Below are 17,636 nucleotides of genomic sequence, written 5' to 3' on the forward strand. Positions count from 1 at the left end.
GTGACGTCTGCGAGAGTTTTGAACTGAATAGATAATTTTAACCGATACATTCACATGAAGCGTATGAACGAACCGATATAGATTAGATTAAACTTTGTCAGGTCTGGAGATTGGGCTGGCCATGAAATGGTCTTGATCCGGTGGCCCTCCATCCACACCTTGATTGATGATTTTTTTTTTACCAGTAGGACTGAGTTGCAGAACATTGTCAGAGCAGAAGCAAGCAAGTTTTCTTCCAGGATAACTTTGCACGTGGCTTGATTCATGCATCCATCACAAAGACGAATCTAACTGATTCCAGCCTTGCTGAAGCACCCCCCAGATTATCACTGATCCTCCACCAAATTTAATTACTGGGTGAGACACAGGGACTTAAAAGGCCACTCAAGGACTCTGGCTAACCATTTGATGACCAGGTTGAGGATCGATCATGATTGAATCGGGCAGATTTGTCTTTGTGAAGTACGCACAAATCAAGCCACGTACAAGATTATCCAGGAAGAAAATTTGCTTCCTTCAGTTTTGACAATAAGAATCTAACCTAAAATAAAGACAATCTGAACACACAAAAATCTTTTTTTTTTTTTAAATGGTAATGGTATTTATTGAAGCAAAAAAAAATTAATCAATACTAGCTGGGCCTGTGTGAAAAACTATCTTAAAAATTTGGGGAGAATGTTCTGAGGACTGATGAGTCAAAAGTGGAATGGTTTGGAAGACACTGGTCCAGTTACATCTGGTGTACATCCAACAAAAAATTCCACTAAAAGATCATCATACCTTTTCAAGCATGGCGGCGGTAGTGTGATGGTGTGGGGATGCGGGGATGCTTTGCTGCTTCAGGACCAGGGCTACTTGCAATAATTATGGACAACAAATTCTACTCTCTACCAGAAATTCCTAAAGGAGAATGTCTGATCATCTTTCCGTAAATTGAAGTTCTAGCACAACTGGATTATGCAGCAAGACAATGATCCAAAGCACAGGAGTAAGTCTGCCTCTGAATGGCTCAAAAGAAGCCAAATTAAGGTTTTGGAATGGTCTAGTCAAAGTTCCGACTTGAACCCGATTGGGGTGGGGTTTATCTGGCATCTTGTCTGTCTGGTATGGCCACCAGCTGCATTAAGTACTGCAGTGCATCTCCTCATGGACTGCACCAGATTTGCCAGTTCTTGCTGTGAGATGTTACCCCACTCTTCCACCAAGACACTTGCAAGTTCACGGACATTCCTGGGGGGAATGGCCCTAGCCCTCTGATCCAACAGGTCCCAAACATGCTCAATGGGATTGAGATCCAGGCTCTTCGCTCTTCTTTTTGCCAGTCCTGTCTGGTCCATCGAAGGTGGGTTTGTGCCCATAGGCGATGTTGTTGCCTATGGTGATGTCTTGTAAGGACCTGCCTTACAAGTTTTTATAATTATGACCTTAATTGCTACCGTCTGTAAGCTGTTAGTGTCTTAATGACCGTCCCACAGGTGCATGTTCATTAATTATGGTTCATTGAACAGGCATGGAAAACGTTGTTTAAACCCTTTAAAATAAAGATCTGTGAAGTTATTTAGATTTTTTTCAAAATAATCTTTAAAAGTGTCCTGAAAAAAGGGATGTTTCTTTTTTGTCGAGTATGAGTGATGTATATGAAAACTGTATTTTGTGTTTACTCCGGTTCCTTTTGTTTTACGTTGTATCTGGTTGGAAGATCTAAAACAATTTATCATGGAAAACAGAAGAAATCTGAATGGGATCAAATACTTATCCACAGCAATGTGATAGGTGTGGGGTGAGAAACATGTCAAAATTTAAGTCTTTAATTCTCCTTTCTCTTCCAGATTGGAAAGGGAAACTAAACATGCACCACGTGACTTTCAGATGAAAAAGTGTAGATTTAGATTAAAAAAGGACTTCCATTTTGATCCGTTTCTCACTTCTGAAGATATGGATGTAACTGCTGGATTCTTATGAATTACTAATGTTTCCTTACAAATCTACATTCAGACTCTGAGAAAGTGATGTGAAATGCTGGAGAACAGTGTGCAGAGGCTGAATATGTACTGCTGTCACAACACATCATGACGACTCTGTACAGCTAATCATTTGCAGTTGGGTTCTAAAGAGCAGATTTTAAAGTTGCCATGTGTACTTTCTACACCACTCGAGTCACTAAATGGAAAAGAAAAAAATACTGAGGAAGAACACTTCCTCTGCCATTGGTCAGACAGACAGATAGTCCTGCCTCAAACACATGCGTTCCACAAACATAGTTCAACAATTTGTTGTTTCCCCAAAACCGTAGTTAAAATGAACATTCACAAACTGAAATCACACAGTTGTGTGGTTTGAACTATAGCTCTTTACCTGTGGTTAGAAGAGCTCCTTGTTTGCTGTGTGGACTTCATTTGACTTCACTGAAGCTTCTGTATCTTTCATTGTAAAATGTATATGCATTTAAGAAAACGCCTTCCGGGGCAAAAAGTGGCATTCTGAAACATCACGTAAATAAAAATGCAGCCATTTAAGGGACTGTTAAGAGAAAACGCTTTATCACAGATGACTTCTGCTGGAGAAGCCAGCTTTTATTGGTGTTTAATGTAGAAGCAGTGCTTCTTATATGTGTGTGCGCGCATGTGCTCAAGTGTGTCGAGGAACCACTGTAGTTTAAAAATCATGATAGGTGTACCCTTTGAAGGCAAATACAGAAATTGGATAGCACAGCTACACACTTCATCTGCATCAACATTAAAAGTTATTCTGAAACAAGTTTATGATGTCTTGCAGCTTTAATGCTGAAAGTGTTGTAAAATAATTAACCAGGATGCATATACAAATGTTAAGGACACATTTCCTTCATAGTCACAGTTTTCCTGTTTATTTCATTGCATGGATTGAGTGAACCAATGAGAAACAGACTGTTAGCAATCACACATCATTGGCAAAGTGGAGCAAACAGATGCCATTCCCAACTATTCCTCCAAAATATCTTAACCAGCCCATGGGACTGGTACTGAACAAACAAAATGAAAGAAAAGGTGTTGAAGATGTGACAATGCTTGCCAATGCATTCAAGTTCAATTGAAATCCATTTCAGTCCAATCCATCTCAGGATCAAAGGAAACAACCTTTGAGTTGGACCGACCCCTTAAATCAGTTACCGCTAGGATCGAAAGACACACAAGTTGTGACAGAACGACTATGAGATAAGAGATCTGGTAAGGGAGAAAAAGCACAATTTCTACACCAGATATTCTTAAAGATCTACGAAGGATGACTTGGTCTCGTTTTAAATCCCTATGCCCCACCCCAGCCCACCCAACGTTTGTTCAAGATGATGGTTTAAGTCATTGGCCCTTTGAGGTGAAATCTGCCTGATGGTTGGAGAAAACTTTAAGACTAAGAGGCCACATGACAGTTCTTCGCTCAAAAACAGGAGAAGGGCCAAAATCTAGATGTGTGATTCTAGGTGCAGAGATGTCCTCAGCAGATAGGCTATTTAAGAGGGTTAAAGCTTCACTCAGGCTGTGTTCAGAAGGTCTTGGATGGCCTTCTGCTGCGTCTCGTTGAGTGCTGATACACACTGTGTCCAAAGTCCACCAGAAACCTGAAGACAATGCATCAGAGTCAGTCATTTTATTTTATTTATCAAAATTGTATGTATACAAATGGCCATTTTTCACTGTAGGTAGGCACAAACAGAAATCCACATACTTTACATTTACTTAATGTAGGGAGAAGAAAAAAAATAAATAAAAATAAGATAAATCAAAATTATTTAAACCGAGTGGAGCTCTACTAAATTAGTTGAATGCAAGACTGTCCGATTTAGGATCGAAGGAAAATAAATTCTGTATATAAATTAGGGCTGCATCTAATGATTATTTTTATAGATTAATCTAACAGTTATTAGAACAATTATTTGACTATTGCAACGTTTAATCATAAGCTCTTAACAGATTATTCAGCTTCTGCCCCGACTTAAAAGGTTGTATTAAACGTGTTTACTAACAATATAGGGGACAAAATCATCCTTAAATACCTCTAAATGACATTCACTGAATTAAAAAGGGAAAAAATACTTTGTTTAATTCAGTAAAGAAATTCACTGCAAATGTTTTTTTGGTTTTCCATTTAAAATGGTCTAAATTCTTAAAAAAAGATACATTTAATTGAGAAGCAACATACACAATATTTAGACTTGCTTCAAGAAAATATATCTTAAATAGAAGTGTTTTTTGTATATACGTGTGTATTTTTCTTAGAAATATAACATGTTATATTTCTGTGAGTGCAGTAAAAACAAAATATACGTATATTCAAGCTCTATTCTCTAAAAGTATAAATATCTTATATGCTGTTTCTCAGGTGAATGCATACTTTTAAGGATCTTTAAATATTTGGATTTTAAATATTACATTCAACATTCTCAGATAAAAAATTCTCTCTTCTGCAGTATATTTCCTAAAGTAAATGTAAATCATTTTAAATGAGTTTGATATTTTTATTGGAAAGCAAGCCAAACAAGTAATAAATGTATATTGTTGCAGTGTATAATGGGGCGAAGGCTACTCTCAACATTTGTTCACTTCAATCCATCTTTAACTCACAAAAAAATAAACTCCTTGCCATAATATTGTTATTCAATATAATCATCCAGATCTTCAACAGAAACTTTTGGAAACATACACAAATTGCAAAAAAATTCAAACAATTGCAATAATAGTTGTTTATCTTAAAATTACAAAAGTTCTCTCATTAAGAGGTAAACAAACTGTGCTAAAAACGGTGTAAAAATAACCTGCTGGCACAATTTAACAGTAAACATAACTGGGTGAAAAAGCACACCAAAGCTTATCGCGATATAAAACTATGATAGCACAAACATATTGTGAGAATCCAGTTAATTCATATTAGTAACAAACTTACTTGCACTTGACGAATAACGTTGGCCAATCGTGTGCTGCAGCCGTCTTCACCTTTGAACGATTCATTCGCGACACCATCAGCTATTATGATGAAAATCTTGGGAAGGTTTGCATTGTCGGGTCCGAGAACAATTGGATTGTTGCTGTTGAAGGTAACAAACTTTATTTTATAGTTTAACATACAAAAATGGCTACAGTACAAGTTCATAGAAGGCAACGGACGCTCACCTTTCAATAAGGTCACAAAGGTAATTAAATGTGTGTACAGCTTCCTCTTTGTCCTCGTTGAGTGGAAGCCAGGATAGCCAATGAGGGAGGACTTCATTGCTGTTGACACACTCTGGGCGGTACTTCATGACTTTGCCAACAGCAGAGATGCAGTTCTCAGTGGCGTTGACATTTTCTTTTGCTCTTGAGTCTGCAGCCTGAATCACGCCCACAAGAAGAGGGACAGCCTCTGAAACAAATAACACTAAACAGTAAATCTTCACTGTAGCAAACCTCAAATTCAGAAAACAGGGTTGCTGCAGTGTTCAAATTTAATCAATTTAAGAGACTTTTAAAGACCTTTTTCAAGACCTGAACAAATCAAATTAATACTGTATCCCCATACCAAAAATAAACCAACATAATCTCAAAATAAATCATGCAACACAGGCTCAAACAACATGGCCTTAACATTTCTGGTCAGTAAACAGGGTAGGCTATATGCAAGTTTAAAATACTAGAAGACATGTTTTCCATACATATACACTCACCTAAAGGATTATTAGGAACACCATACTAATACTGTGTTTGACCCCCTTTCGCCTTCAGAACTGCCTTAATTCTACGTGGCATTGATTCAACAAGGTGCTGAAAGCATTCTTTAGAAATGTTGGCCCATATTGATCGGATAGCATCTTGCAGTTGATATAGATTTGTGGGATGCACATCCAGGGCACGAAGCTCCCGTTCCACCACATCCCAAAGATGCTCTATTGGGTTGAGATCTGGTGACTGTGGGGGCCATTTTAGTACAGTGAACTCATTGTCATGCTCAAGAAACCAATTTGAAATGATTCGAGCTTTGTGACATGGTGCATTATCCTGCTGGAAGTAGCCATCAGAGGATGGGTACATGGTGGCCACAAATGGATGGACATGGTCAGAAACAATGCTCGGTTGTAACGAGTGGTTATTTCAGGCAAAGTTGCTCTTCTATCAGCTTGAATCATTCTCCTCTGACCTCTAGCATCAACAAGGCATTTTCGCCCACAGGACTGCCACATACTGGATGTTTTTCCCCTTTTCACACCATTCTTTGTAAACCCTAGAAATGGTTGTGCGTGAAAATCCCAGTAACTGAGCAGATTGTGAAATACTCAGACCGGCCCGTCTGGCACCAACAACCATGCCACGCTCAAAATTGCTTAAATCACCTTTCTTTTCCATTCTGACATTCAGTTTGGAGTTCAGGAGATTGTCTTGACCAGGACCACACCCCTAAATGCATTGAAGCAACTGCCATGTGATTGGTTGATTAGATAATTGCATTAATGAGAAATTGAACAGGTGTTCCTAATAATCCTTTAGGTGAGTGTATATAACATTAAAATTGGTTTATGTGCCATTATATAAATTCATACAAATTAGAGGTTGACTGATATTGGATTGTGCGCAGTGCTTTAAGTGGGCAGGTACACACAGGTACGCAGTACCTGCACTTCTCTAATTTAGTCAACAGAATACTGGCAGTTTTACATACCACCACTTAAGAGTCCCCCAGTACGATGTAATGGTTTTATTTAATGGAAGTCAGTGATTTGATTCATAGCATGGAACTTTTAAACTTTAAAATGCACTAACTTTGAAATACACCGGGGACTATTATTTTGAAATGCTTGAGCTTCTCTGCTTCCAACTGCTCATTTAAACAAAAAAAATGGATATAAAATATGCACTTATACAAAAATCTACAACTAGGGCTGGGCGATATGTAAAATAGTATTTTTGTAATTAAATGTTCTTTTCATTATAGGAAACAAAGGTGTGCAAGAAAAATTTACAAAATGCACCACAGGGTGAAGTTGTCAATAAAGTGTAAATGTAAAATAAATTAAACAAAACCAGATGTTCAGAAATAAGAGCATGTGAGCAGAGCGCGCCTTTTTGAAGATTCCGCTCTCTCAGGCCGCTCAGTGCCGCTCGCTCAACCCAGAATGCGCTCCGTGATATGCTGGTTTAGGAATCTGCTAAATAAGCAATAGGCCTGAGGTTATGGAGCTCTAACATAGTTTGTGATGTGACAAACCTCTAAGCTCAAATGCTGAGTATTAAAGCTAAAAACGAAGAACTCAAAATGGGAGTGTGGAGATCGTGAGAATTAGCAAACATTCCTTTTGGAATTGTATGCATCACATTGCCAGAGCACGAGGATGTGCTACACGAACATGGTAGATCAGCATAAAGGTAAGCTAGTAAGCTACACTACTATTTGATAATAAATTAATAGACAAGTAATGTATCTTGTTTTGCCATCATGTTAGTTACAGCTGCCAGCTAGATACAGGCACGGTTTTGCTGGGTTGCGAACGTTAGATCACACGCAGTTGAATATGTAAGCTTAATACTGTATATTGGCAAAGCATTTTGCCTTGAATCCCAGCTTACACACACACACACACACACACACACACACACACAAAACCAATAAACATTTATGATCTTGCAGATCAGTGAGTCCTAATTTGCAGGTGCAGCATTCTGCTTTTATGCCTCTATTGTACAATTGAGCATTTGATTAAAGATTTCCGCTCTCGCATAGACAATTTCATAGCGGAATTCTAACTTTATCGACCAGATTTCAATTTCTGCTTTGGCATAAAGTGGCTCATAACTGCTGGTCAGTTTTCCAAAGCCAAATCCACACCTTAACCAGAAGTGAAACAAAATTATTCTAGATTAGTGGCTTAAACCGGTGTATAATTGCACGATGGACAAAGCTGAGCTACAATGACACTGTGTACAATCGTATTGGGAATATTTCCACTGTGTTTTATATCGGTCTCCTTGTTGTTAACATGTCACGTTCATTTAGAGCACAACACACACATGCAGCTGATCGGGAGCAGCACTAAGACAAGCACTACAAATTATTTCTCTTATTCAGTCTTTGGTGGATTTACAACTTAACTATAGCATTTGCAATATTGTTTTTGCAAAATCTCAATTTAAAAAAACAATTGTCAAACACAAAATCAAAATTAATTCGAAAAATAAGAGGAAAAAAAAAAAAAAAACACACCCAGCCCTACCTACAATATATAAAACAATTAAAAAAGGTAAACATGGTCATATTTCAACTAATTAATCATCATCGATAGCTTGTCATACATTTCCAATATGGCTTAATGATTGTGAACTGCTCTGCAACAGCTGAAAACAGCGTCACACTCATACAAAAGTGCCACGTTTTCACTTTGAAGGATGCAGCGCATGCATTTAATTAAATCGTATTCTTTCAAAATTTGAGTCATATCACGATTCTGGTCTTTCCTCCCCCAAATTTAAGACCCCTTTAAATAAAATTAAGAACGCCGATGTCAAACGAACTCCAAAAGTGCTAGGGGCGCATTCACACAAGTCACATCAAATACAATTATATACCTGTGAAGGCAGGCCTGTAGTTCTCTCCTCCAAACTGTGCCATGACTCCCACACCATAGGCGGCCGCTTGCCTGACCTCTGGGCTGGTGTCACAGAGTGACTGCATCATGGGCCGCAGGAAGTACTCTGCGTATTTAAAGGAAGACGGGCTGCAGTGTTCAACAATGTCATCAAAAATGCACAAACCCCACTGTCTGTCTGCCCAGGGTCTGTGCGGGCACTGTCAGAAGACACAATAAAGAGAATCCATTTATTAGTTTAATACGGTTTCATGTTAAGTCTATGTAAAATATTCTATGTACTGTTATGTATATATTATGGGGTCCAAGCCCGGCTGAAGTTTGCAAAAACAAACATCAAGTCTCCCAAACTTCATCAGGATTTGATTGGTTAGTGAAAAATGACCTCTATATGACCATTTATAAAAAAATAAAAAAAATTATCAAAAAGTGCTTTGCTTCTGAAATGAAATTTCCATTTCAGCTCGGAGCAAGTTTTGATGAGATTACAAAATATTTTTTTCCTCTGGAATAAATGTACAACAGAGTTGTGCACAATGAAGCAAATGGGCTCAACTTTGACGTCATGTCCACTTTAAGGCAAGATGTTGCAGCATTTAAACTTACAACAAGGTTAACAATGAGCTGCAGTAGCTGTTCAAACCATGGAAGAGCCTTCTCTCTGTAACTGCTGAAGATTGAGTGCAAGATGTCTGACACCTTGGTCAGAATGTAGACGTCATTCTCATCCTGAAACATGGGCAAGAAACACTAGATCAATTACTCATTTGTCATTATTCAATCAGAAAAAAATTTAAGCTGCTGTTCACTGAAAAAACAGGTTTGAAGTCAATGACATCAACAGGCATTGATTCTTGCATTTCGTATCTTTTAATTATAGGGTGAATAAACCAGTTAATGCCTTATAAAAAACATCTAATTTGCGTTAGTTGATTTACTCACCTCATCTTGTAATGTTTCCTCAACCTGCTCGTCATAGTCTTCATCTTGTCGTTTGGCTGCAGGAAAGAGATTGTAATGTTACAAAACTGTTTGATTCATGAAAAAAGGATTAAGAGGGAAAAAAAAAAAAAAAAGAAAAAAGTGTTGCCCAGATGTCTATGTGACTCACCTTGTCTGACTTCCTGGTTTTTGAAGTGCTCCTCTAGTTTGCTCTTCAGAATGCCACACAGCTCTTCAAAGTGCTCGTTATTCAGGCAGCCATCCCCCATCAGTTCAACACACTATCAGTGATGACATTTCATTAAAATACACACAATTACAATCTCCGCTCTTTTCAAAAAATAAATAAAATATATGGACATTTCAATTATAAATCACAACACTTTACATTATATATTCATATACCATGGTTGCAAACAGAAAATAGAACATCCATGTTAACATGTAGATTCATTTCACAAACAAAAAACCCCTTCATATTTACCTGTATTTGTCCTACTATTAGCACTGATGAAACATTTTCAAAACAGAGGTAGACAATACATCGGTTACCGATTAGACACTTTTTGGAACTACCAGTTAATTTTTACTATTCATTTTTCCATGTTCCCCTAAAATAACAGCAGCCTCTAGAGGTGAAATAAACAATCATGTGAGTATTTGCGGCCTCTAAATTTTTCATTATTGACAATGCGTTGACATCTGTATCCTCAGTTTTATGCATATTGTTATTTGAATAAGGTAAGTGTTCTAAATTGAAGTGAGAGCACGCAAAGAAAATATTTGATTAAAAAGGAAATGTCCCCCGTCAGCACATGCATAGTGTCTCCAACTTCATATTTTGTGAATACACTTTATTCCTCATGAAACCTAAATATGCAGATCTCACACCACGCGCACACACACTAAATGAGTACAGCCCCTCTGAACAAAGCTATATTTCTATTTCTAAATGATTACATTACGGTTCATGCAAAGATGACAAAATTGAAATAAATTCAAATAGTGCACAATAATTTAGTACTTCGAAAGTCCTCAATTTTTAACAAGTGCTCCAACCCTTCTTGACATCAAGGGAATCAACGAAATAAATCAACTTTTTGATGATATTCTAATTATATGACCAGCACCTGTACTCTTGAGGATGACCTCCAAGAGTACTTTGATGTTTAATGGGGAGAGATGCTCGACTTACACCCAACAGGTGCTCAAAAAGGGTTGAGGTTGGGAGGCATACCATCTTGTCCATCCACAGGAATGTAGCAGTGGATTTGGAATAATTTTTAGGATCAATGTCAAAGTTAAAAAGTACCCACCAGCCCAGATCCAATCTTCTCTTTTAAGATTTTGCTGAACATAGGGGGCCTGGGTAGCTCAGTGAGCATTAACGCTGACTACCACCCCTTGAGTCACAAGTTCGAATACAGGGTGTGCCGAGTGACTCCAGCCAGCCAGGCAGAGAGTAGTATGAGCCTCCACATGCTGAGTCTCTGCGGTGTCATGCACAACGAGGCAAGTGATTAGATGCGTGGATTGACGGTCGCAGAAGTGGAGGCAACTGAGACTTGTTCTCCACCACCCGGATTGAGAGTAACCGTGCCACCACAAGGACCTACTAAACAGTGGGAATTGGGCATTCCAAATAGGGAGAAAAGGGGATGAAAAAGATTTTCCTGAATGTGTGTGATGTCATTGATGAAGTGCAATACCCCCACACCTTCAGCACACATAAATCCCCATATAAGAACTTAACCACTGTTGGTACCATGCATTTCCCACTGTACTCCCGTGTCACCAAGCATTTCGGATTCTATCAGAAAAAAAAAAAAAAAGACTGGGCTCATGAGACCAGCTTATAGATTCTCAAATGTTTGCACCTTTATCAGCATGGGCCTTGGCAAAGGCTAAACAAGCTTTTTCTATGCTTTGGCAATGCCTTCCTGAGTATGACACCATACACATTACACTTCTTTGCAGAGTGTGTCATACTGTGTGAGATGAAAGTCACTAGTTTGGCTTCCAACAGATTTTGCCAACTCTGAAGCACGTGCTTGGCGATTCGTAGCAAAAATTGTTCATCGTGAAGTTACAGCTCATGAAGTTAAAGCTTACAGCATTGTCTGAACATTTCAGGAAGCTTGTCACAAGTCTATCCGTTTTGAATTTCTGTATCACTTCTACTGTGTTTTGACCCAATAATGTGACTAGCTAATAATCCTGTACCATTGTCCCCTTTTGTGCAATTCATTTTCTTCATTTAAATTGACAATACTCTCCCACATGGTCCATTTGTTGTCAGCATGGAGTCTGAGCGTGATTAAATGGGATAAGTAAAACTTATACACTTTAACTAAGCCTATGAGTGTGATGGTTCAAAAGAAAAATCTGCTGATCAATGTCCCTCAACTAGCACCAGAAAACATTTTAAGTTTTAGATTGTAACTTTTAGGAGGGTATAGTAGTTTTTGCAACATGGCCTTTTATCGTTTTGATAGTCGTTTTTTCTAGTTTATTATTGACATGTTTCATTAGTATCTGATAAACTAGAGTTCCTTGAACATCACACATGAACACCAAATGTGTTATTCGTAAAGAGCTGAATTTGATAGGGGTGTACACATTTATAATGTATATAAAAAAAACAATTATATGCAACACGCGCACGGTATTCAGACCCCTTCATTTCACATTTTATGTTGCAGCTTTATGCTAAAGAAATTTAAAAAAAAGTTTTAGTGGGAGTGGTTAGTTTAGTAGGAGTGGTGGTGGTGTAGTGGTCTAAAGCACATAACTGGTAAACAGAAGGTCGCAGGTTCGATCCCCACAGCCACCACCATTGTGTCCTTGAGCAAGGCACTGAACTCCAGGTTGCTCCGGGGGGATTGTCCCTGTAATAAGGGCTCTGTATGTCGCTTTGGATAAAAGAGTCTGCCAAATGCATAAATGTAAAGCCTACACTACATACTCCATATAATGACAAAGCAAAAACAGATTTCTATATCTTAAAAATAAAAATGTAAATATCATTGACATAAGTACTCAGACCCTCGATGCCTACTAAAAACGTATCAATTTCTCTGGATCACCATTTAGATGTTTCTACACTTTGATTGGTGTCCACCTGTGGCAAATTCAAATCGATTGGATACGATTTGGAAAGGCACACACCAATCTCACATCTGAAAATTCAGAGCAAAAACCAAACCATGCGTTCAAAGTAACTGCCTGCAGAAGCTCAGATAAGGCAAAAATCTGGGGAAGGCTACAAAGAATTTTGTCTGCAAGTGCCCTCCATAATTCTTAAAATGAATGTTTTGAACAACCAGGACTCTTCCTAGAGCTGGCCACCAGCAAAACTGAGCAATCGGGGGAGAAGGGCCTTGGCAAGAGAGGTGACTAAGAACCCGATTGTCACTCTGGTTGAGCTCCAGAGATCATGTGTGGAGATGGGAGAAACTTGCAGGACAACGTTCTATTACACTCCACAGATCTGGGCTTTATAGCAGAGTGGCCAGACGGAAGCCTCTCAGTGCAAATCACATGAAAGCCTGCTTGGATTTTGCAAAAAACACCTAAAGGATTCTGACTCTGATAAACAAGATTCTCTGGTCTGATGAAATGAAGATTAAACTGCCTCAATTCCAAGCATTATGTGGAGGAATCCAGGAACCGCTCATCACCTGCAAAATACCGTCCCTACGGTGAAGCATGTTGGTGGTAGCACCCCCGATGCTGTGGTGGTATTTTCAGCGGCAGGGACTGGTCTAGGTTGCAGGAAAGCTGAACGCAGCAAAATAGAGAGGTTGCAGGAAAGCTGAACGCAGCAAAATATAGAGATATCCATAATAAATACCTGGTCCATAGTACTCAGGACCTCAGACTGGGCAGAAGGTTAGCCTTCCAACAGGACAATGACTCCAACACACAGCCAATACAATGCAAGAGTGGCTTAGGGACAACTCTGTGAATGTCCTTGAGTGGCCCAGCCAGAGCCTGGACTTCATCCCAAATCACACAACTGTGGAGATACCTGAAAATGGCTGTCCACCGACAGACCTCATACAACCCGAGAGCATAAGGGGATCTGCAAAGAATGACAGAAAATCCCCAAATCCAGGTGTGCAAAACTTGTTGCATAATACCCAAAAAGACTTGAGGCTGTAATCGCTGCCAAAAGGTGCTTCAACTAAGCACTGAGTTAAAGTACTGAATACTTATGTCAATGTGCCATCAGTTTTTTTTCTTTAATACATTATCAAATGAAGTTATCAAAAATCAGTTTTTTGCATTGTCATCACTGGGTGTCTTCCATAGTAAGATTCACCGATTTGCATCGGCATAAAAGTTAACGCTGCATCGATTTTAAAAAAGTGTGCATCGGATAAAAGTGGGCAGTTGTATCACGATGCATCATTTCTAACATTTGCATCTGTAAAAAAATATTTATATATAATAATTAGTAGATGCGCTATACTTATTATTTGTTAAGAGACCAATAATTTGTGACCATATATGTAGATTGATTTCTCCTTTCTAAACTGTTTCTCCAGTGCGTTCTCTCAACACCACTGCTGCTACGTGAACATGACGCATCACAACACTATGGAGACCGAGGTGTGTCCTGAGATTCACGGTGTCCAATAAGTCAACCACAAAGGCAATGCTGTTAGATCGCACAAAATTTAAACGCATTTGCTAAATATTAATACAAATAAATCCTGTCTGACTTGCACTTGACAATTAAACGTCTAGTTTTATTTCTTAGAAGTCAGATGGCAATTAAGTTAATTTATGATTTACTCTAACTGAACCAAAGAAATAAGTGAACTCTGTATCCTACCTTATTGAATTGCATAGCATCATATTTTTTTCCCACTGCACTGAATCGTATCATAAGCTGTTTCATGTTTCTTTAATGTATCGTATCTTTGGCAATGCATCGAGATGCGTATCGCATCGGCCTCAGTTATGGAGATGCACATCCTAGTATGGTGTATAGATTGATGTGAAAAATTAAAGCATTTTAGAATAAGGCTACAACATAAAATGTGAAAATTATGGGATCTGAAAACTTTCTGAATGTAACACTTCGAGGCGCAAAGCTGCCACACAATTTTTTTTTACTCCATTATTTAATAAAAATTACAACTTTTCTCATAACAAGATAATTGTCATAAAAACAACATTTTATTGTAATAACCACTTTGGCAGTGGTGGCTAAGCGGTTAAGGCTCTAGGTTACTGAGCATAAGGTCAGGGGTTCAAACTGCCAAGATGCCACTGTTGGTCAAGGCCCTTGACCCCATCTGCTCCAGGGGCACAATATATTGGCTGACCCTATGCTCTGACCCCAGATTAGCTGGGATATGCGAAAATGGAAAAACGGTAAATCAATTCAACATATGGCAACCGTGGAACAGTTATTTGATACGTTTTCTTTATTTTCTTCTCTAATCAAGTACTCCTAATGAAAATCATAAAAATAGGCTAAAATATCTGTGCAAGTTATTTTAGATTAAACAAAAATGTACAATAGCTTTATAAGTTGAATGAAAGTTTTATTCATTTCACATTTTAAGCGGCAAATAAAGTCAACCAAATTTTTTTTATTATAGCGTTTAAGATCAATGTGTTAAATAGCCTGTAAGAATGTGTGGCAAACCTTCCTAGGGATGCACTTTTGGCGAAAATATTATTGTCATTTCATTAATTATATTACATTCAATATAAAATAAATATATTCTCGTCCTTTTTGCTAGGGATGCACAGATACCACTTTCTCTTCTGATTCGATATCAGAAATCCAAGTGTTTTTTTTGCTAAATCAGTTTAGAATATCTTTACATTATTGTGTGGAACTAATTGGGAGTACTCTTTAATATGTAAAGAAACAAACCTCTAACTACACATTATTTCTATATAAATGTTTAGCTTATTAAGAAACACTATTATTAACCAGTATACTGGATAATGTTGCAGCAAAATTAACAGTAATTCCAGTATAAGTCTTGAGTAGAACTTGACTCCACTGGACTAGAAAAGGCATTTTTTTTTGGCAAAATGTTTTCAACTTGTATATGGACTTCAAAGGCTTCAGATCTCTTTGTTCCAATGTAGTTATCAGCTCACTTTTCATTCACAGTTATTTTTTGGAACCCATTCAACTTAAATATTATAATTTGTAAACAAATGATAATATTAGTAATACATCTCAAATCATCCACCTTTAACTTTTAAACCCTCACACTTTTATTTTGACATTCTAAACTCTCCCGGAGTCCAGAATATGTATGTTTGTAAGCAAGTTCACTGTAGTTCAATTAAATTCTTATTCAAAAGAAATGGTAAAATGCACAACCGTTGCAGTTCTAAATGCATATTATAAGTGAACCGAACTACTGAGCATCTACATCTGAGATGCTGTTCGTGAGAGGCGCTCAAAATATTGAACATCGCTGTGAAGGCTAAAAATAGCTGAGTGTGCAAACAGAGCAGCGCCATTCACTAACGTGCTAGAGCTGTGCGTGCATTTTATAGAGTTACTTATTAAATCACAGACTTTTGTGATTCACAGAGCTATCCCACTTCAAGTGGCTTTGAAAAAAATGCAAGTCATATGAACTACTTTGTGTTCTTATGGTTCTTTTATGTCATTTTTTGAGCTCTACAGTAACTAACATGACTAACACACAGTATCGGATTTGTATCGGGCTCGGCCCGATACCCACTCCATCTAAAAGCTTCAGTATCGGAGCCGATATTAATGCAGGTATCGGAGCATCCCTACTTTTTGCAAACACTTCAAAACGTCTTGGCCTGCATACATGGTTTAGAAGGCATAGGACTTGTTCAGCTTAATTTTTTTAAACTGTATTTTCCTCTGAAACCTAGCGATATAAGTTATTATTGGGATTTTGGTTAAAATAGATTGAAGAAAGAAAGTAAAAAAAAAAAGGTGTCTATTTAGAGTATGGTTATACATTATATACACACTTTAAAAAAATATCGGCTAATTAATCAGTTATCAGCCTTTCCCACCACCACCTTAGTTATTGGTTAACATCTATTACAAAATGTATCAGTTTACTTGCATTAATCCCCATATAAACACCCCTATTTTAACCCACTTTTACCTTGGCGAATGAGTGCATGATTTCCGACAGCACATCTGAGTCAGGTTCAGTTCCGATGGCTTTGATGAGTGCGTCACACATGAAGTGCCACATCTGAGTGAGGTATTCTGGTCCTCGGACACGAGCACACTCCAACAGCAGAGGCATGGACTCAGCTGCTGCTACTCGCACACGTGGAGAAGATCAAGTTAAGGAACCATAATTATATTAATAATTTACATAATTATAAAATCAGGTAAAGTTTGTCAAGACAATTTGTTGGCTAAACAGAACCTTGCCTGAAAATCTAAAAGTTTGCAGGTCCAATGAACAAAGACAGGAAGAAAGAATGTCAGATAGACTAGAAGTTCAATCTAGGTGTTGTTGGAAAGCTGAGATCCTCAGCTTTTTGATGATATATAACATCCACAGTTGACAATTTTCCCAATGTTTTATGCTTTTTCTGCTGGAATTTTTAAATGTTTTCTGAACATCTGAGATATAATTGTATTAACCAAGCTTAAGTAAATAATTGCTCATTTATAAAAATAAAAAAAAAAGGTAAGAGCTGATAGTGTTTGTGGCTATTTGGGGCATACAGAACTAATGATCAGAGCAAGAGACATTTGTCTTTGATGTTTTACAGAAATCATTTACCACAGAATTTTTGATAATCATTTAAACTGTGGTATTTGGACAGCTATACAGTCACATTCTTGAATGAGAGCTCTAATTTGAAATAAGACTAGTGTACTTTTTTACATTTTAGAGTTTGAATAATCTTGGCTAGTTTGACCACTCCGTCAATGCAATCGTTTTTTTGGCAGATTTGATCGTCTGGTGTGCAAAAAAAAAAAAACAAAGTCCCGATCAGTTAGAAAAGATGTAGCAACTAGAGTCGGAACAGTCTGAAGGTCTGTGCAAAGCTTGAATGTCAATTGAAAGCTCTAGAAGTTACAACTGATAAATTTGGATTTTAAAAATAAAAGTATGTTGGC

The 17,636-nt window shown here is 37.8% G+C and overlaps 1 protein-coding gene across 1 annotated transcript in view; it reads right to left on the minus strand.

Annotated features, from left to right (window-relative positions):
* Positions 1–2,822: 2,822 nt before the first annotated feature.
* Positions 2,823–17,636, minus strand: part of LOC127652033 (importin-5) — a 36,124-nt gene continuing 21,310 nt past the window's right edge. The window contains exons 19-26 of the mRNA XM_052138093.1: positions 16,660–16,832; positions 9,696–9,807; positions 9,527–9,582; positions 9,191–9,313; positions 8,565–8,784; positions 5,145–5,373; positions 4,918–5,059; positions 2,823–3,595 (exon numbers count right to left, since the gene is read on the minus strand). Of these exons, the coding sequence (XP_051994053.1) occupies positions 3,509–3,595; positions 4,918–5,059; positions 5,145–5,373; positions 8,565–8,784; positions 9,191–9,313; positions 9,527–9,582; positions 9,696–9,807; positions 16,660–16,832 (1,142 nt within the window). The 3' untranslated portion in view covers positions 2,823–3,508. The remainder of the gene's footprint in view (positions 3,596–4,917; positions 5,060–5,144; positions 5,374–8,564; positions 8,785–9,190; positions 9,314–9,526; positions 9,583–9,695; positions 9,808–16,659; positions 16,833–17,636) is intronic.

The sequence above is a fragment of the Xyrauchen texanus genome, chromosome 11 (assembly GCF_025860055.1).
Source record: "Xyrauchen texanus isolate HMW12.3.18 chromosome 11, RBS_HiC_50CHRs, whole genome shotgun sequence".
NCBI classification, from domain to species: domain Eukaryota; kingdom Metazoa; phylum Chordata; class Actinopteri; order Cypriniformes; family Catostomidae; genus Xyrauchen; species Xyrauchen texanus.